This window comes from Physella acuta, unplaced genomic scaffold, assembly GCF_028476545.2.
Source record: "Physella acuta isolate Inbredline_101_S28 unplaced genomic scaffold, ASM2847654v3 ptg000803l, whole genome shotgun sequence".
Taxonomy (NCBI): Eukaryota; Metazoa; Mollusca; class Gastropoda; family Physidae; genus Physella; species Physella acuta.
This window is the reverse complement of record NW_026732321.1, coordinates 167,035-187,835: the sequence shown is the minus strand read 5'-3', so window position 1 is coordinate 187,835 and position 20,801 is coordinate 167,035. Positions and strand designations below refer to the sequence as shown.

The following is a 20,801-nucleotide window of genomic DNA, read 5'->3' as shown; positions in this document are numbered from 1 at the left end:
TCACATCTCTCAGTGCACGTATCACATCTCTCTGCACATATTACATCTCTCTGCATATATCACATCTCTCTACACATCTCTCAGTGCACATAACACATCTCTCTTCACATATCATATCTCTATACACATCTCTCAGTGCACATATCACATCTATCTTCACATATCATATCTCTATACACATCTCTCAGTGCACATATCACATCTATCAGTGCACATAACACAGCTCAGGAATGAGGAAATCAAAACAAGAAATGATTAACAACAATTATGAGTTTATTCTGACGTCATCGTCTTACACAACACAGCCAGGTGTAACAAGACCCAGGTGACGGCAGAGACGGAGGTTTCAGGTGAACCGTTCCCAGGGTCCCCCATCATGGACCACAGGTCACCTGACTGGTCATTGCAGGCGTCACGTGACTTGCAGGACACCTCACAGGTGGGGTACACGCTGTCCGGCAGGTCGCACTTGTTGACCTCTTCGAACCCACACCCCCGGGCTATCGAGTTGATGCGCTTGTAATCTGGGGCAAGATGGAGGGCTAAGATTGGTTTCGTTTTAAACTCATTCATAGAAAAGCTTTTATTTTGTTCATAGTGTCTGACTGTCTTGTTTATGGGTTAGTGGAAAATCTTGTAACTCAATTTTAACCCACTAATAGGGCTGGTCAGTAGGTCACCAACCAGTTTTACGGCTAAATAAAACCTGCATGAGCCATAGAACTGGTTGGTGACCTACTTACCAGCCCTATAATGCAGCAATTTCATTAACATTGTTAAGATACAATTATCTCCCATGACAATACAAAAATATCTATTTTATTTAACGAAATTAGACAATTAGGTTCCTCAGTGCACTATACTTTAAAAATTCACTAAATTCAATAACAAAAGGGGAGATAAAAGTAATTAAACTAGCGATGAACTGGTAAAAACTGGCTGCTATCTCAACTGAGAGTCGACTGTGGACTAAGAACAGGAAGATGATTGTCTTTCACTTTCAGACATGGCAAGTTACTGATTGAGTTTTAGAGCAAATATTTTTAGCCGTATTTACTGTTGACTTCATTGGGAACAAATTACTAATTAGTAAAAAATTAAAGAAATATATTAAAAATACCTTTATAATAATAAGTTTTTAAATGCACCGAAAAAAAAAAAAAAAAAAAAAAAAACTTGCTTTCTTTAATCAAAGCTTTGGTCGCTCGTAAGATCTCTGACCTGTTTTAACCATCAATTTTTTGGCGCAATTTCCATTCTGGAGAATTGCGTTTATTAACTCGTCATTTCTGGGAATGGATGGATGAATGAATGGATGAATGAATGTATGGATGAATGTGTGTCCGGGCTTTAAGTCGTATCTCTTCCTCAACGAAGCAATATCGATGACTAGTTCCAAAAGCATTTATGTTAAGCAAGTTACGAGAATGAGCATAGGCCATAAAAAATCCGGGTTTCTTTCATGTATTTCCCGGAAAAGCCAAAAAACCTCGACAAAATTCAGTTTTTGGCCCATATCTCGGCAACCTGACAACTTAGCGACTTCAAACATGTACCAATCGATTCCTGCCATAATTTAGAACAATATTGCCGAAGAAAGTTTTCAAAAATATCCTTTCGTTCGGTCACAAATTTTTTTTTGAATTAATTAAAATTTGGACCGAATTAGTAGGCATTTTTTCCAACCACACCACACGCGTCATCACGTTCAATAGCTGCGCCATCACGTTCAATGGCTGCGTCATCACGTTCAGTAGGCGCGCAATGGTTTTTAGTCATGTAACTCTATTGTAAATAAAACATGTAAAATACTGAAAAAAAAACAAAAAAAAAAAAACGCTTTAATAACTAACCAATGATTTTACTAACCCTGCTCTTCATTTACGCTTCGACAGAGCTATTTTTAGATAACATAAGGAAATTGCGCTAAAATTGTCACTAGACTTTTTAATTAACTTGTTTTTTTACTTTCTCGTATATACAAAGTATAGAGAAAGTCTTGTAATCGTGCAAAAAGAAAAAAAAAATCGAGATTTTTGCAAATCTCGACGTTTTACACCTCACTGATACAGAAAAACATAGTTTTGCAATCTTGTCCGTATGTCTGTGTGTCTGTGTGAGTGAGTGTTTGTGTGTGTGTGTGTGTGTGTGTAAACACGATAACTTGAGTACCGTTACAGCAAGGTTGATAAAATTTCATATACAAGTATTTTATCAAAATCGAAGATCCGTATCAACTTTTGAGCGATTTCCGATAACCGGAAGTGGATCTTTTTCAACTTTGAATTTTTCAAAAGCCTATAACTTGAGTACTATTTCAGATAGATAAATAAAATTTCACATGTAAGTAAAAGATCTAATTCTCTACCTTCTGTAAAATTTTGAGTAATTTCCGTTGATCGGAAGTACTAATTTACGCTATTTCCAATTTCTCAAAAAACGCATGTAAATTTATAAAGTACTAATAATATTGCGCACTATTATGCCCATCTTTATTTGGCGTTCAATTAATGTGCAATTCTTTTTACACGAGATTTTATTCTATTTTAAAAAGTTTAAGTATTTAAATTGGATTAAAAATCATGTCTATATCCCTAGTTCCCATCCCCTGTTGTTTTAGATAAGAATATTCGAGAAAGTTTAGGGGATATCACTCCCGGTTTATTTTTCTTTTCAGTGCATTTAAAAGCTTGCTGTTATAAAAGTTTGAAATGTTTTAAAATTTTATTTTAAATTATGGTTTATTATTTTAAACAAGCATGACAAAATATATTGTAACCATACCATCAAGTATATGTAGGCTACCTGTGGTAAAAGTGTTCGACAAGGTCACATGACTTACACCCCACTGACCCAGATACACGTTAGGTTCTGTTTCTTGCACCTTACTTAGGATTAGAGTCAGAGCGCCGTAGGGTCTCTAGCTTGTGCTATATCAAATAACACACATAGACTATTATTACCCGCCCCTACCCTTGTATATTTCTAAAAAATAAAAAACCCACCATTCTTTGGTATCTAACATTTTTAGAACCCCCCCCCCCCCCCCCCACCCTTTATTAGATGGCGGCCCATAGTTTAGCTGGATAGAGAAGAAGAGAGCTGTAGTTGGATGCCCATACTCGGTGTTTCTTCCAGACATCTCTTCGGGGTTAGGGTTAGTGAGAGTCTACCGTCCCCCGAACGAAATGGAATTTATATAGAAAATATATACTTTTAATCGAGGCCGCCATCCCCCCCCCCCCGAAAATGTCAAGTGCCCCCCCCCCCCCCCGAGAAAAGAGTCTTAAAGAAATACTGCCCATACTCTAGATAGAAAGGTATAGAACTAGCTAACTTTATCCATTCCATTTTTTCTTTTAAGAATCTCTCAGGGTGTGTGTGTGGAGCACGCCCACGCCTACCCCCGGACAATATAAAGAACATTTATATTTTATATAGAAAATATATAATTATACCAGTGTCGGCTCCCACTCCAGAAAAATGTCTGAACGATGTTACATGTGGAGAAATGGAAGATTGTGGGTGAACAGAAAAACAGTTACAGGAGAAACAAAATTTGGAAATCAAGTCGCAGGTTTTGTTTGAAAAAAAATCACAGAAAGAAGCACAAAAGAATTAAAGTGGCAGTGATCTCCCCTAAACTTCTCGAATATTCTTATATATTAACACGGCAAAACTCTCCACATTGTCATGTCGAAACTTGCTATTTTAACCACCTATTTTATCCCCATATTTTAACCCCTTAGTTTAAGCTCCTACTTTAAGCTCCCGACTTAACCTCACTAACCTCTGGTATAAACTGTTTTAGTGACACACACGTGTGTACACGAGACGTGGAATGTACGCGTGAAGTTGTACACATCTGTGACACACTGGAGGTCCGTGCTGCCGTCTTCTCCAGCAAACGTGTAGGAGCACGCCAGGCAGGTCAAACCTGCATCAACTGACACGAGGGGGGGGGGGGGCATAAGTCAATTAACATGTATTTAAATAACATATCTTTAATTAACATGCGTTAAAGAACATGTATTTAATTAACATAGCTTTAATTAACATGTGTTAGTTAACATGTGTGTGAACCCCGTCAATTTAGCAACATACAACGCTTCCGTGACCCACTAAGGCATTTAAAAAAATATTGCGAGTTAACAGTTGTCGTAAGTTGTCGTGGACCCTATTGTCTAGAGCCAAATTGTATAGTCATTAAATCGGGGGCCAATATAGGCATATCGTTCGCCAAATTATCAAGAGCCTTTTTGTCGTATTCTTTATGTTATCTACACTTTCGTTAGCCCTTTTGTAGGAAGCCCTGTTATCGGGGCCATTTTGACTCGATCTTTTTGTCTGGGGACAATATGTAGGGGTATTTTTGTCGGGATGTTTTGTTTCCTCGATATTGTTTTCTCCCTGATAAAGAAAACACTTGTGTTGCAACATTTGAATTTAAACCCTCGAGCATTAATTAGGATTGACTTGTAACTTACTTTTAGCGGTGTGGATCAGACTAATTAAAGCCACCACTATAGATGACGCCAGCGTCATAACTTTCTTGCACTGACTCTGAACAGGGTAGACGCAATATGGACGCTGTAAACATTTGATCAGAACAGGCGTTGATATTAGTACGAATTGGTAAATGGAGTTTGGGTTAGGGATAGTTATATCGTGACTGTTAGGTTTTATAGCAAGTGTTGGAGTTAGGAAATTTTGTATCTTCATGGACTATACACTCTGCAAGACATAATAGGTTTCTCTAATCTTTTTATTAAAGCATTTATTATTTCACAGATTTAAACACGTAACAAATATGACGTGTGAATATTGGTGGAAGATTAAGAATCGTCACACAATTTAATAATCATTACTCAATCACAAGTTATATCACATAATCACAACCAGGGGCGGAACTACAGTGCCGCCAGACCCCGCAATGCGGGGGGGGGGGGGGCACGCCAATTAGGGGCCCAGAGCCGACCATAGTACATTTTTTTATAGTAAAAAAAAAATAAATTTTCTTGCATTTTTGACTGGATGGTTGTTTTGTAAAAAGAATACTGTAGCTGCGGTTAGATTGTCTTTCTCTTACAATAATACACACGCTGTTGTCGGCAAAATTCTTTTGAAAGAGGCCGCTAGATATTTAGATGACTTTTGTTTCTTTATAGGGTTGGTTATGGGCCCACTATCAATTGTGATTTTACAATGTAAAATATACTTTTTTGTATTATTCTATACTCTACAAATAATCACAAAGTATATAATAACAATAATTTTGGTTGTTCTTCTTCTTCTTCGTTCTTAATTATTGGTGTTGGAAAGGATCGAGTCTTTTCTGCCAGGGGGTTTGCACTCGAGACTCGAGAGATATCGGTCGTATGTACGTTTACTTATTTTTGTTTTGGGGTTATCCATTAAAAGACGTCACGCTTTTTTGACGATCTTTACCCCCCCCCCCATCACACATCTTCACAAAAAGCCAGATACCCCACCCCCCTATTTTGAAATAACAAACAGATCTACAACGGTACTGATTTAATATCTTTTAATTAAAAAAAAAACAACAGACTTTTTGTTCAAAACCCGATCAGACCAGAAATGATATACTATGTTCGTATTCTGTGTTTATATATATATATATATATATATATATATATATATATATATATATATATATATATATATATATATATATATATATATATATATATATATATATATATATATGTATATATATATATATATATATATATATATATATATATATATATATATATATATATATATATATATATATATATATATATATATATATATATATAGGGGCCCAGAATTTTTTTTGCGGGGTGGCCCTTCTTTTCTAGTTCCGCCACTGATCACAACTTATATAATAAATGAAAATTATTAATCACAACATATTTCAAATAATGACAACATATATCACAAAATCACAACATATATCTCATAATCACAAATTATACCCCATAATCACAACTTATATCCCATAATCACAACCCTTATCAAGCAAACAAGCTGAGATATTCAAACAACTAAAAGATTTGTTTTTCTCTTCTGTATTGCAAACAATAATGTTCTATCAACTGTTTATGTATTCTGAAATCTGAGAATTCCTAAGGTTTGAACATGTTTTATCGTGTCTGAGCGCTGTTTTTATCGCCACTCTTCATGTATGTGTTGTTAAGTTATAACCCTGTATTGGACAATAGTGCACATTTTTAAAACTATACCATGACGTCAGCACAAGGGAGACACGCCCCTCTGGCTATAAGACACGTGACCTACATAACAATAATTTAACGTCTCTCTCTTCCCCCCCCCCCCACCATGGGCTGAAGTAAAAATTCCGTGTGTAGCTAGACGTGATACAATCTGAGATGGGATCAAGTGAAGTGCGGGCGAAAGCAGGTTTGTCAGGGGTTTTGTTGAGGTTTGACGTTGGCTATTATAAGATTATTAAAGGCTTACTATGGCTTTACATTGGGTCTAAAATAATGCTATAGTATTGTGAAATGTATTATTCAATTACAGTCTATTCTCAAGGTAAAGTCAAACAGTTGCTTACAAATAGAAAGTAATCTCGGAGAAAGTAAAAAGTTATGTTGTGGGTGTCTTTTAATGCAGATGAGGTAGAGTTCGACTGTTTTACTAGTTACAGCAAATACAACATGACAACAGCCAGCACAACGTGCAGAGTTTCTTCCAGGCATCTCTTCGGGGGGCACCGCCCCGCCCCCCTCCCCGGAGAAAGTCTACCGCCCCCCCCCTCCCCGAAAATTGTTGTCCGCCTCGCCCGAAAATTTCAAGTGCACCCCCGGAGAAAAAAGTCTGGAAGAAACACTGACAACGTGCCCACTAGACGTGCCAACAAACATTGTTAGAAGGACGAGCCATGGGCTAAAAATATCTTCCCATTAGTTATTTAGGAATGAAAAAAAATATCTTAAACTGCAGATACTTCACGGAAACAAATGTATGTTATACATTTTGTCACGATAGTTTTGTTAAGACGTTGTAACAGCTGACAAACAGAGCCCAATTCAGCAATTTTAAGAGTTAACAAACAGAGCCACATTCGCCACTTCAAAAGCCCACAAACAGAGACAAAAACAGAGCCAAATTCAGCCACTTAAAGAGTTAACAAACAGAGCCACATTCGGCCACTTAAAGAGCGACATACGGCTCTGGATCCGCGGGTTGACGACACAAATATTTAAGAGAAAGCAGCTGCCATGAAACTACTGAACCAAATAACACTGTATGGCACTATAGGAGGATATCGCAATGATTGGGTTTGAATTTATCTTGTACGGCTAGATTTGACCACAAACCGTTTACAAGACGTCACGCTATCCAACTACATATGTAATGAACCGTTAAATCTTCCATCTATTGTCTTACCTGAGCTCTCCATCTATTGTCTTACCTGAGCTTGAGTCAACAGTTAAGTCAGTGTTAGATCATTCAACTCCTCCCAGTGAATTCGTTAATTGACGTTTTATCTAGCACACAATGATACAGTGGTAACTGTTGATGTTGTCGAACACAATCGTTGAAATATCTACCCGTCACAACAACACATCCAACAGTTGTTAGGCTGATGTGTTGTACCTGATTGTCTTATGTGTATCCAACAGGATCCAGCACAGAAGTTAATGAGCCTGGGGCCAGGGTAAATCCTTGTCAATTAAAGACATTTGCAGGGGGGGGGGGGGGGAAGAGACAGGTGAATCTCTCAGGTGAGAAAATTAAACGTCTGGCCAATGAGCTTTGTTGTACCTTTGTTTTCATCAAGGTGAATAATGACCCGCAATTAATTATCTGTACAAGGTAGGTCCGCCTGCTGGATGGGTCTTTGCACTACGTCATAAAACACAGAATCTATGACGTCACAAAACACAGAAATTATGACGTCACAAAACACATAATCTATGACGTCAGAAAACACAGAATCTATGACGCCAGAAAAACACAGAAATTATGACGTCACAAAACACATAATCTATGACGTCAGAAAACACATAATATATGACGTCACAAAACATATAATCTATGACGTCAGAAAACACAGAATCTATGACGTCAGAAAACACAGAATCTATGACGTCACAAAACACAATCGATGACATACATACAATTCTAGCACTCAACTATGTCACCACAAAAACTCATCACATGTCATGCAAAGTTCGGTAAAAAACCCAACAAAAAACATCAAAAAAAAAAAAACCCAAAATATGCAACAACAAAAAACCCACAGAAAACAAAAAAACTAAAACAACATAATCAAAAAGTAAATATTTATTTACTCTGATTAGTCTGAAACCAATGAAAAATAAAAACCATATTCTATTTAAATATATCGCATGAAGTTTAAATAGTTTAATTAGAATTTTGTTGGGCTAGACTCAAATGCCAATATTCCTTTTATAACAATGCATGTCACGTAAAGCTACATGCAGAAGAAATGAAATCCTATCGTGTTTTGTAAGATTTTAGCTGTATCGTCATGGGCTGTATTTTGTTACACACATTTGACCTAACAAGGAATGTGGTTTAGGTCACATCAGAGGGTAATTTAACACCAAAGTGGAGTAGCGACACACGATAGCCTAGAACATTTTTCTTACGGACTGGGGAATGTTCACTTTATTTTCTTTAAAAAATCGACAAAAGTAACAGCCACAATTTCAATGATTACTTCATTGCACGAAGTTTATACACAGACATTTTGCCTAATAGGTAGTTTGTTCTATTGATAGAGTAGCCTATAAAGTGGAGCAAAACAACGGAGCCTAGAACACTCATATAAAGGGCTGGGGAATCAACTTGATGGACTTGTAAACATTGTCGAGCCGGCTCACTGATATAAGGCCTACCTACACAGTGTTGAAAGGACACAATAACATTATTATATAAGGCACTGACGCCACACACTGACATGAAACAATGACACGTCATACTGGCAGGATATTCTGACATGACACTGACACACATTGCTCCAATGCTCACCTGTCAAACTGACATATGACACTAACATGACACGCTCACACACTCACACTTCTAGTCCCCAAACAATGTACACACACTAGATATACAGAACACAGAAGGATTTTGATGTAATATTTCTCTAAAGATGAAAATGATAACATTAATAGATTATCTTTGCAAACCCCGAAACGAACCGACGAATTTTATTTGTAAGTATGTAAGTATGTTCAAGTATTCCAAGAAAATTGCCAGAGACAGGCAAAAAGAGGAAAGAGCTTTCTTAGTCGGCTCAATATGCCCGGCAGCACAAGGGAAAAGATGATGATTCAAGACTTTAACAAAGTTTTTCTCAATTCTTACATTATAACCTACATGCTCAGTACGCTGTAACACAACATACGGTCTTCATTTATTCTCATATACATATAGCCATTCAGGTGAAGGGGTGTCTGTGTCCTAGGACTTATTAAAATGATACAGTTCTATTCAATTCATTCTGCTACAGATTTACAGATGCATACATTTAAAGTTTTACCAATTTACGCCCGTCTTCAACTTCGACTGTTAGGAGGTGTGTACACCCCAACTACAACTACGGTTGCTTTAAGACAATTATCTCAGGGTGGGTGGGGGGTGGGGGTCGCTTTAAACTTCATGTGGGGGGGGGGGGGGTGCGGGACGACGACGACACACTGGTTACACTATATATTTTATATAAATTATAGTTTTTTCTATTTCGTCTCGTGGGTGTGGACGTGCTCCTGGGGAAGACAGTATCCCCCCCCCCCCCGAGAGACGCTGCAAAGAAACAAACACTGGATACCCTGGAAACGACGCCCACAATTTATCATTATTAAAAATGTCAATCAAAGACAATCAAACAAGTGCCAGCTAATGACAGCACACACACATACACACACATATACACGAATTAAATAAACTTTGGACTAGAAGGTTCTAAAGTTAAGACGCCGGAAGTGACGTATTGTAGCCGAAGAGCTGGAAGTCCATGGCGTACCGCTCCAGCACCTTGGCCAGGATGGGCTTGGGCAGGGCGTCAAAGTCTCGCCGTATCATCTTCAGCTGCTGGGCGCGCCCGTTGGAGGGGCTCAGCGGGAACTTCCGGAACTGGGACTTGAGTTCCCGGATGATGGTCGTCTGGTTGTAGTCCGGTAGGTTGTCCGGTAGGGCGGCGTGGGAGGAGAGGTACCCGACTTTTTTAAAGACGTCCCACAATCTGAAAATAGGATTACAATGACAATGATTACATTCGAACAGCGAAGAACCTTAAGTATAATAAATATTACAAAACAGTAATTTTTCATAGTAGCAGAGTGGCGCAGTGGAAGCGTGCTGGGCCCATAACCCAGAGGTCCGTGGATCGAAACCACGCTCTGCTAATTTTTTTTTTCGTCGCTTCAGGAATAGACATTCATAACCTTACTAATAAATACTGTGTTTTTTTTTTTTAATTTTAATGCTTGTGAATAAAAAAAATATATTAAAAAAAAACCACTTTTAAATATTAAGCTTTTAAATGCACAGGAAATAAAAACATGCTTTATTTTTAAAAAGCATTGGACGCTAAATATGTATGCGATTTTATGAATAAGCTGCGCTGATAATGTGCTAGAAGCTGTACCCACCTGGACTAGAAGCTGTAGCCACCTGCGCTAGAAGCTGTACCCACCTGTATAGCTGTACCCACCTGTATAGCTGTACCCACCTGTGGTAGAAGCTGTACATACCTGTGGTAGAAGCTGTACCCACCTGTGGTAGAAGCTGTACCCACCTGTGCTAGAAGCTGTACCCACCTGTAGTAGAAGCTGTACCCACCTGTATAGCTGTACCCACCTGTGCTAGAAGCTGTACCCACCTGTGCTAGAAGCTGTACCCACCTGTAGTAGAAGCTGTACCCACCTATGGTAGAAGCTGTACCCACCTGTGATAGAAGCTGTACCCACCTTGGTAGAAGCGGTACCCACCTGTGGTAGAAGCTGTACCCACCTGTGGTAGAAGCTGTACCCACCTGTATGGAAGCTGTACCCACCTGTGCTAGAAGCTGTACCCACCTGTGATAGAAGCTGTACCCACCTGTGGTAGAAGCTGTACCCACCTGTGGTAGAAGCTGTACCCACCTGTGCTAGAAGCTGTACCCACCTGTGATAGAAGCTGTACCCACCTGTGGTAGAAGCTGTACCCACCTGTGGTAGAAGCTGTACCCACCTGTGCTAGAAGCTGTACCCACCTGTGATAGAAGCTGTACCCACCTGTGGTAGAAGCTGTACCCACCTGCGCTAGAAGCTGTACCCACCTGTGATAGAAGCTGTACCCACCTGTGGTAGAAGCTGTACCCACCTGCGCTAGAAGCTGTACCCACCTGCGCTAGAAGCTGTACCCACCTGCTGGCCAGCTCACGCTGTGAGAGACACCTATGGTAGAAGCTGTACCCACCTGTGGTAGCTGTACCCACCTGTGGTAGAAGCTGTACCCACCTGCTGGCCAGCTCACGCTGTGAGAGACACCTGTGGTAGAAGCTGTACCCACCTGTGGTAGAAGCTGTACCCACCTGTGGTAGAAGCTGTACCCACCTGCTGGCCAGCTCACGCTGTGAGAGACACCTGTGGTAGAAGCTGTACCCACCTGTGGTAGCTGTACCCACCTGTGGTAGAAGCTGTACCCACCTGCTGGCCAGCTCACGCTGTGAGAGACACCTGTGGTAGAAGCTGTACCCACCTGTGGTAGAATCTGTACCCACCTGTGGTAGAAGCTGTACCCACCTGCTGGCCAGCTCACGCTGTGAGAGACACCTGTGGTAGAAGCTGTACCCACCTGTGGTAGAAGCTGTACCCACCTGTGGTAGAAGCTGTACCCACCTGCTGGCCAGCTCACGCTGTGAGAGACACCTATGGTAGAAGCTGTACCCACCTGCTGGCTAGCTCACGCTGTGAGAGACACCTATGGTAGAAGCTGTACCCACCTGCTGGCCAGCTCACGCTGTGAGAGACACCTGTGGTAGAAGCTGTACCCACCTGTGGTAGAAGCTGTACCCACCTGTGGTAGAAGCTGTACCCACCTGCTGGCCAGCTCACGCTGTGAGAGACACCTATGGTAGAAGCTGTACCCACCTGCTGGCCAGCTCACGCTGTGAGAGACACCTATGGTAGAAGCTGTACCCACCTGCTGGCCAGTTCCCGCTGAGAGAGACACCTATGGTAGAAGCTGTACCCACCTGTGGTAGAAGCTGTACCCACCTGCTGGCCAGTTCACGCTGTGAGAGACACCTATGGTAGAAGCTGTACCCACCTGCTCGCTAGCTCACGCTGTGAGAGACACCTATGGTAGAAGCTGTACCCACCTGCTGGCCAGTTCCCGCTGTGAGAGACACCTATGGTAGAAGCTGTACCCACCTGCTGGCCAGTTCCCGCTGTGAGAGACACCTATGGTAGAAGCTGTACCAGTGGATGCTGTGGATCTGGTAGTTGTAGATGACCATGTCCAGCATCTGGTTCTCCTCACGTGACAGACGTTCTTGTTCGCTGAAGATCCAGTCGAGCTGCATCTACGGGCATATTAGGCTACAGGTAGCGACATGCTACATGCACAGGCTACAGGTAGCGACATGCTACATGCACAGGCTACAGGTAGCGACACATTAGGCTACAGGTAGCGACATGCTACATGCACAGGCTACAGGTAGCGACACATTAGGCTACAGGTAGCGACATGCTACATGCACAGGCTACAGGTAGCGACACATTAGGCTACAGGTAGCGACATGCTACATGCACAGGCTACAGGTAGCGACACATTAGGCTACAGGTAGCGACATGCTACGTGCACAGGCTACAGGTAGCGACACATTAGGCTACAGGTAGCGACATGCTACGTGCACAAGCTACAGGTAGCGACACATTAGGCTACAGGTAGCGACATGCTACGTGCACAAGCTACAGGTAGCGACACATTAGGCTACAGGTAGCGACATGCTACGTGCACAGGCTACAGGTAGCGACACATTAGGCTACAGGTAGCGACATGCTACGTGCACAGGCTACAGGTAGCGACACATTAGGCTACAGGTAGCGACATGCTACGTGCACAGGCTACAGGTAGCGACACATTAGGCTACAGGTAGCGACATGCTACAGACACATTAGGCTACAGGTAGCGACATGCTACGTGCACAGACTACAGGTAGCGACAAGCTACACAGGTAGCGACATGCTACAGGTACATTAGGCTACAGGTAGCGACATGCTACAGACACATTAGGCTACAGGTAGCGACACATTAGGCTACAGGTAGCGACATGCTACAGACAGATTAGGCTACAGGTAGCGACATGCTACGTGCACAGGCTACAGGTAGCGACAAGCTACACAGGTAGCGACATGCTACAGACACATTAGGCTACAGGTAGCGACATGCTACGTGCACAGGCTACAGGTAGCGACAAGTTACACAGGTAGCGACATGCTACAGGTACATTAGGCTACAGGTGGCGACATGCTACAGACACATTAGGCTACATGTTGCGACATGCTACAGGCACATGGTACAGATAGCGACATGCTACAGGTAGCGACACATTAGACGACAGGTGGCGACATACTACAGACACAGGCTACACGTAGCGACATGGTAGAGACTCATTGGGGTACAAGTAGCCGACACATTAGGCTACATGTATAATAATCTGTAATACTTAAGGACTGTATTTAACTGCACCTACAAACATATCAGGTCACTAAATACTACACATATAAACTGTGATTAAAATTAAAGCTATAGGTCGCTACATGCTATAGGTAGCTACATGCTACATATGTAAACTGTATATGTACGTTAGATCTAACAATAAAACCACCTAGACAATATCGAGAGCCACACAGAACCACGATCGTGCTGGGTTGTGACGTAGAGAGACGGCAACATGGGGCGGCAAGGTTAGGGACACGGGGAAATCAACAACAATAGAAAGTTGGCTCGAGAAAATCAATGATTATAGCGCAGCATTAGGAGACTCGCGTCATACTGAAGAAAAATCAACAACATGGTACTAGTCGGGGTTAGATGTAAAAAAAAAAAAAAAAACCTAGTAAGATTGCTCCCGTTAATGTGCACTTTTTTTGTCGGGCTTATTAATGACATGAGTCATTTTGTCTGGAGCCATAAAGACTGGGGCCGTTTTTATCTTGGATCATATAGTCATACGCCTTTTTATTGTGAGACATTTTGTCGAGAACACAATTGTCAATTATTCTTTTTGACGGGAACTCTTTTATCAGGCTATTTTGACCTGTACGTAAGTCGAGGGTTAATATATCGGCACCTTTTTGTCGGGATCTTTTTGTCGGGGTATGCTGCTAGTTTAAAGCTAACACGTAGAAGTCTAAAAAGTATGGGTGTTGTCACCTGTTTGAGCGTGTAGTAGGTGTCGTCCCTCAAGGTCTCCACGTGACCGATCACGTGGGGCTGGTAGACGCAGGGGTTGCACAGCTCAGTGATGGGGGACCAGTGCTCGTTCAGCAGGGGGAGCGTGAACTCGATGAACTCTCTGGGGTCAAACAGGTCACGTGATTAGGGTAAGGGTTAAAACATCGATAATGACGTATACACTAGTCACGTGATCATGGCAAGGATAAACATATCACAAATCACATATAAGCAGGTCACATAATCAGGGTTAGGGTCAAAACATCAGTAATGATGTATAAAGAGGTCACGTGATTAGGATGTATGAACAGGTCACATGATCAAGGCTAAGGTCAAAACATCAGTAATGACGTATAAATACATAATATGATCACGGCAAAATTATAAACAATAATAACACAGGTAGAATTACACCAACTGCATTACAACTTATCCTGGTTAGTTGTGAGTTAAAAATATTTGCTATCTATAGACTCGATAGAGTCAGAGTCAGTCTAGCGCAACACGTACAGACAGTCAGACTAGATAATCTAAAAACTATTGTCATGAAGACATCCCACATGGCTTGAAAAAATGATGGGACGATTATAGGTAAACGTTAGCTCAACAAACTGGTTTTCAAATTACGAGGTGGGGAAGCGGGAGGGGTGGGGGTGGGGGTAGAATCTATGGTGTCTATAAATAGAACCCATCTAAATGAATGTACAAGAAAATGTTACCGATTATAAAATTACCTAAACGAAATCGCAAAATTACCTGAATGTAATCGAAAAATTACCTGAATGTAATCGAAAAATTACCTGAATGTAATCGAAAAATTACCTGAATGTAATCGAAAAATCACCAGAATGTAATCGAAAAATCACCAGAATATAATCGAAAAATTACCTGAATGTAATCGAAAAATTACCTGAATGTAACCGAAAAATCCCCAGAATGTAATCGAAAAATCACCAGAATGTAATCGAAAAATTACCTGAATGTAATCGAAAAACTACCTGAATGTAATCGAAAAATTACCTGAATGTAATCGAAAAATTACCTGAATGTAATCGAAAAATTACCTGAATGTAACCGAAAAATTACCTGAATGTAATCGAAAAATTACCAGAATGTAATCGAAAAATTACCTGAATGTAATCGACTTTGGACACTTGTTCTCCGCCCCCGCCGTCTTCATCGTGATGCCCGCGGTCGTCCAGAAGTCGATGAGGTAGAACTTCTCTAGGTAGCAGCTCCACAACCTCTCTAGTGGGTGCCGCACGAACAGCACCCGCGTCGTCTTGACAATCTCCTGCTGGTGTTCCGGTGTCTTGAAGTCCCGCCGCGGCAGGTTGAAGTGGCTGGTGTAGCGGATGTCGAACTTGGAGATCTGGAAGGGCGAGCTGATGCCCAGGTAGGTGAGCTCTGATGGGTTTTTGTTGAGGTAGGAGAAGACCTGCTCCCAATAGGTGCAGCCGGCCTTGGGGATCTTACAGTAGGAAATGTTGAGCTGCGGCAGGACGTAGACTTCCGTTTCTACGTTGTTCGGGACTTTGAACTTCTCGCACTCCCCTCGCGTGTAGGCTAGGCGCCGGCTCATCTCGGTGGTGATTTTAGCAAAGTCTGGGAGGGGTTTGGCTGCGGGTTGGGGGGCGGGGGGTCCGGGGTTTTGGGCCGGTGCGGCTGCGGGTTGTATGGGTACTGGAGCCGGGGCAACAGCAGGTGCGGCTGGAGCTGGTTGACCCGGCTGTAGCTGGGGAGCCGGTGCTGCGCCTGCTTGAGGAAGGGCGCCGGGCACAGCTGCACCGACTGCAGGTACGGCCGGTTGGGCTTGCGGGACGAACGCTGCCGGAACCGGTTGGGCTAGTGGGACGAACGCTGCCGGAACCGGTTGGGCTAGAGGGCCCGATGCTGCCGGAGCTTGTGGTGCCGGAACTACTGGGGCAGCAGCTGGATTTGATCCCAGGACTGCCGCGTCTGGTACTATTTGAAACTGTGGAACCGGCGCGGGAGGAAAAAGGGCATTCTGGAAAACGGCAGCCGGGGCCCCTGCCACAACAGGAGCCGGCGCACCTTGTCCCACTCCTACAGGAGGTGCACCAGCTCCTAAAACTGGTGCCCCATTTCCTACTGCAGGTGCACCTGCTACAGGTGCGCCTGCAGCAGGTACTCCAGCTTCGACAGCGGGTGCTCCGGCTCCTAAAACAGGCGCTCCAGCTCCTAAAGCGGGTGCGGCAGCTCCAAGAGCAGGGGCTCCAGCTCCCATTGAGGGAGCGGCCCCTGGAGATCCCAACGCCGGGGCCGCGGGCTTGGGTGCCGCAGCGCTGTCTCCGCCCCCTGGCGCCCCCGCGGCATTGTTACTGGGCGGCTCCCCGTCCACGAGCACCGGCACGTCTTCAAACGGCCCCAGGGGGAGGCGCTGCAGGGGTTCCTGTAGCACTGGATTCACGCGGTACTGTCAGGTGAAATAAAAAGTTGGAACTACTTCAATCTAATGGGATTCTAGTAGGCAACAAGAAGCTCAAAGTTGCAGGATTGAGTAAGGAGGTTGGGGGGTGGGGAGATTTTTTTTTTCTTTTTTTTTTGCCTCAAACATGTAATTTACAGCGTCAGTTGTGTGTGTTCACTTTAGTATTACAGTTTCTATCACCGGCTTGTGAGGACTGATACAGATTTACAATAGTAATATTTCTTTCTTACTTGTAGCCTACTTTCATTCATTTAAGTTGGTTTACTTATAGTCTTATACATAGATCTAATACAAGACGTATAAATAAAAAAATAATTAATTTTTTTTCTCTCTAATGCAGGGGTCGGCAACCTTTTGAAGCGGAAGAGCCAAAAGTAACAATTTTCAAAATTTCCCTGGTTTAAAAGAGCCACTAACATTTTTTTTATTACAAATATTTTATTTTTTTATTAAGATTATTAGTATTTGTTCAAGGAGCTGGAGAGCCGCATCTTGATATCAAAGGAGCCGCATGCGGATCGCTAGCCGCAGGTTGCCGACCCCTGCTCTAATGTATAACAATAATTAAAATAATAAAAAGTGCATCTTAAAGCGCCAGGATCATTGTTAAATAGTAGTTGCTATGAAATAATATAATATTTATTTTTTAAACTTTCATAATGTTTTGCAATCAAAGTATATTTCATTAAAAAAATAATAAAATAACAAAATACTCGTAAAAAATACTTTAAAATTTGAATGTATTAAAATACAAACAGTTACAATATATTTAACAGAAAGTATTGTTAAACGAGATAATTCTATATCACAAAATGATTTAAAGCGTTTTTAATTTATTACCGCCCCTGAACATTATTTTTTTTTGCATAATCTCCCCTATCTGTAATGTTATAGGTGTACTTACATTATTATGAGCTACTAGCGGCAAAACCCATTCAGGGTTCACCTCGTCCACGTATTCTGAAAAAGAAAAAGTTGAGAAGTAGAGGTAATGAAACAATTAATGTAATGAGAGTTAAGGTAATGAAATTGTTTATGTAATGAAACAGTTAAGGTAATGAAATTGTTAATGTAATGAAACAGTTAAGGTAATGAAACAGTTAATGTAATGAAACAGTTAAGGTAATGAAACAGTTAATGTAATGAAACAGTTAATGTAATGAAACAGTTAAGGTAATGGAACAGTTAAGGTAATGAAACAGTTAATGTAATGGAACAGTTAATGTAATGAAACAGTTAATGGAATGAAACAGTTAATTTAATGAAACTGTTAGTGTAATGAAACAGCTAATGAAATGAAACAGTTAATGTAATGAAACAGTTAATGTAATGAAACAGTTAATGTAATGAAACAGTTGATGTAATGAAACAGTTAATGTAATAAAACAGTTAATGTAATGAAATAGGTAATGTTATAAAACAGTTAATGTAATGAATTAGGTAATGTAATGAAACAGTTAATGTAATGAAATAGGTAATGTAATGAAATAGTTAATGTAATGAAACTGTTTAAGTAATGCAACAGTTAATATAATGAAAGTTAAGGTAATGAAACAGTTAATGTAATGAAACAGTTAATGTAAAGAAACAGTTAAAGTAATGAAACAGTTAATGCAATGAAACTGTTAAGGTAATGAAACAGCTAATGTAATGAAACTGTAAATGTAATGAAACAGTTAATGTAATAAAACAGTTAATGTAATGAAACAGCTAATGTAATGAAACAGTTAATGTAATGAAACAGCTAATGTAATATATAAGTTAATGTAATGAAACAGTTAATGTAATGAAACAGTTAATGTAATGAAACAGTTAATGCAATGAAGCTGTTAAGGTAATGAAACAGTTAATGTTATGTAACAGTTAATGTTATGTAACAGTTAATGTTATGTAACAGTTAATGTTATGTAACAGTTAATGTTATGTAACAGTTAATGTTATGTAACAGTTAATGTTATGTAACAGTAAATGTAATGAAACAGTTAACGTTATGAAACAGTTAATGTTTAAACATTTTTATCCACACTGCCTTAAAACCATGTTTCATAAAAAGCACCTTTAAAAAAAATAAAAAATAACCCAAATATTTGTTTCATAATCCTTTCGCTCACAACCATCCTAATCCACTCATCATCCACCCTTAAACCCCCCCCCCACCTACCATCAGAGCTCGTCATAGCGTAAAGTACTATGGTCACCAGCAAAATGGCCGCGGCGTAGAGAATCTTCTTGGGCGACCTCCAGCGCCTCAACATTTTCCTGTAGCAGACGGTCAGGTAGCCTTTTCTCAACGACCTCGCCAGCTGGAGCTTGCTGGGGGCAGCTGTCGGAGCCGTGGCGTGGTGGGGCAGCTCTGGGAGTCGTAGCTTGGTGGAGTACAGCTCTAGGAGCCGTAGTTTGGTAGGCTCAGCTCTGGGTAGGGAAACAGTCTTGTTACTTTAACTAGAAACAGTACTACATTTGGGTTAAATTAATGCTACTTCAGTGGATTTGTAGGATTTAGTTAAAAATTAAATGAAAAAAAAATGATAAGACACAGACACAAAGACACACCATAGCATACATGTCCATACTATGTAGCATAGAGACACAGAGAGACATAAGGCTGTAGTGACACACTATAGCATACAGATGCACACTGTATACCATAGGGACACACTTTAGCATACAGGTCCATACTGTGTAACATAGAGACACAGAGAGACACTATAGCATACACGTGTAGATGGACATAAGGATGTAGAGACACACTATAGCATACACGTGTAGATGGACATAAGGATGTAGAGACACACTATAGCATACACGTGTAGATGGACATAAGGATGTAGAGACACACTATAGCATACACCTGTAGATGGACATAAGGATGTAGAGACACACTATAGCATACACGTGTAGATGGACATAAGGATGTAGAGACACACTATAGCATACACCTGTAGATGGACATAAGGGCGTAGAGACACACTATAGCATACACGTGTAGATGGACATAAGGATGTAGAGATACACTATAGCATACACGTGTAGAGAGACACTATAGCACACACGTGTAGAGAGACACTGAGACACAGATAGACACACTATAGCACACACGGGCATACTAACACAGACACACTATAACACACACGTGTAGATAGACTTCAGCATGTAGAGACACACTATAGCATACACGTGTAGATGGACATAAGGATGTAGAGATACACTATAGCATACACGTGTAGAGAGACACTATAGCACACACGTATAGAGAGACACTGAGACACAGATAGACACACTATAGCACACACGTGTAGATAGACATAAGGATGTAGAGACACACTATAGCATATAGGTGTAGAGAGACACTATAGCACACACGTGTAGAGAGACACTGAGACACAGATAGACACACTATAGCACACACGGGCATACTAACACAGACACACTATAACACACACGTGTAGATAGACTTCAGCATGTAGAGACACACTATAGCATATACGTGTATACTGTGTAACACAGAGACACACTATAACACACGTGTAAAGAGACACTGAGACACAGAGAGACACACTATAGCATACACGTGCATACTGTGTCAAAGCTCTACTGTATCATGACGTCAGCAATCAGATGAATTTTAAACCAAAAGCAAAGACGTCAGTCCTGCTCTATGAGTCTTGGAGTGCCACCAACGGCTGAGTTCCTGGTCTGCAAGTCGTGTGGTGTTTACTGCATCAAACACACACAACAGCTGAAGTTAGTGTAGTGCTTTAGACTGCTCTCCCTTGTTGGCTGTCTGTTGAGTTACTGGTTTTTGTCAGAGTTTTGAGCAAGCGTTTCGTCCACTGTGAAAATACCGTATTCTCAGTGTCACTGAAACATTCAAATACATAAGTTGCCTGAAAGAAACTTT

At 41.2% G+C, this 20,801-nt stretch overlaps 2 protein-coding genes and 1 non-coding gene across 4 annotated transcripts; 1 reads left to right on the top strand and 2 right to left on the bottom strand.

The window, feature by feature from the left end:
* Positions 1 to 252: 252 nt before the first annotated feature.
* On the bottom strand, positions 253 to 7,713 carry LOC131951168 (uncharacterized). Of its 2 annotated transcripts, none has more exons than XM_059313494.1 (4): positions 7,630 to 7,713; positions 4,488 to 4,590; positions 3,791 to 3,946; positions 253 to 524 (listed from the first exon to the last, which is right to left on the bottom strand). In XM_059313494.1, exons 2-4 carry the CDS (start codon positions 4,543 to 4,545, stop codon positions 274 to 276), a joined length of 465 nt encoding a protein of 154 aa, XP_059169477.1. In that variant the 5' UTR covers positions 4,546 to 4,590; positions 7,630 to 7,713; the 3' UTR covers positions 253 to 273. The 2 variants fall into 2 exon arrangements, with proteins under 2 accessions (XP_059169477.1, XP_059169476.1); XM_059313493.1 differs by having other exon boundaries at positions 7,445 to 7,700.
* Positions 7,714 to 9,802: 2,089 nt separating this feature from the next.
* Positions 9,803 to 20,532, bottom strand: LOC131951170 (uncharacterized). Its single transcript, XM_059313495.1, has 7 exons — positions 20,480 to 20,532; positions 19,062 to 19,312; positions 17,805 to 17,860; positions 15,579 to 16,885; positions 14,428 to 14,569; positions 12,420 to 12,571; positions 9,803 to 10,246 (listed from the first exon to the last, which is right to left on the bottom strand). The coding sequence occupies exons 2-7, from the start codon at positions 19,153 to 19,155 to the stop codon at positions 9,973 to 9,975; spliced, it is 2,025 nt and encodes a 674-aa protein (XP_059169478.1). The 5' UTR covers positions 19,156 to 19,312; positions 20,480 to 20,532; the 3' UTR covers positions 9,803 to 9,972.
* Trnam-cau (transfer RNA methionine (anticodon CAU)) lies at positions 10,338 to 10,409 on the top strand. The gene has a single exon. It is a non-coding gene; the product is annotated as a tRNA-Met (tRNA).
* Positions 20,533 to 20,801: the final 269 nt, after the last annotated feature.

What these genes read in the sequence shown, in the direction of transcription:
- LOC131951170 (XM_059313495.1), bottom strand. Translation starts at nt 19,155, where the DNA reads ATGTTGAGGCGCTGGAGGTCGCCCAAGAAGATTCTCTACGCCGCGGCC. An exon ending in CGCTAGTAGCTCATAATAAT is followed by an intron (nt 16,886 to 17,804) that starts GTAAGTACACCT and finishes TTCACCTGACAG; the next exon opens with TACCGCGTGAATCCAGTGCT. An exon ending in CCTACTACACGCTCAAACAG is followed by an intron (nt 12,572 to 14,427) that starts GTGACAACACCC and finishes ATATGCCCGTAG; the next exon opens with ATGCAGCTCGACTGGATCTT.
- LOC131951168 (XM_059313494.1), bottom strand. Translation starts at nt 4,545, where the DNA reads ATGACGCTGGCGTCATCTATAGTGGTGGCTTTAATTAGTCTGATCCAC. An exon ending in TCTGATCCACACCGCTAAAA is followed by an intron (nt 3,947 to 4,487) that starts GTAAGTTACAAG and finishes CCCTCGTGTCAG; the next exon opens with TTGATGCAGGTTTGACCTGC. An exon ending in TAAAACAGTTTATACCAGAG is followed by an intron (nt 525 to 3,790) that starts GTTAGTGAGGTT and finishes ATCTTGCCCCAG; the next exon opens with ATTACAAGCGCATCAACTCG.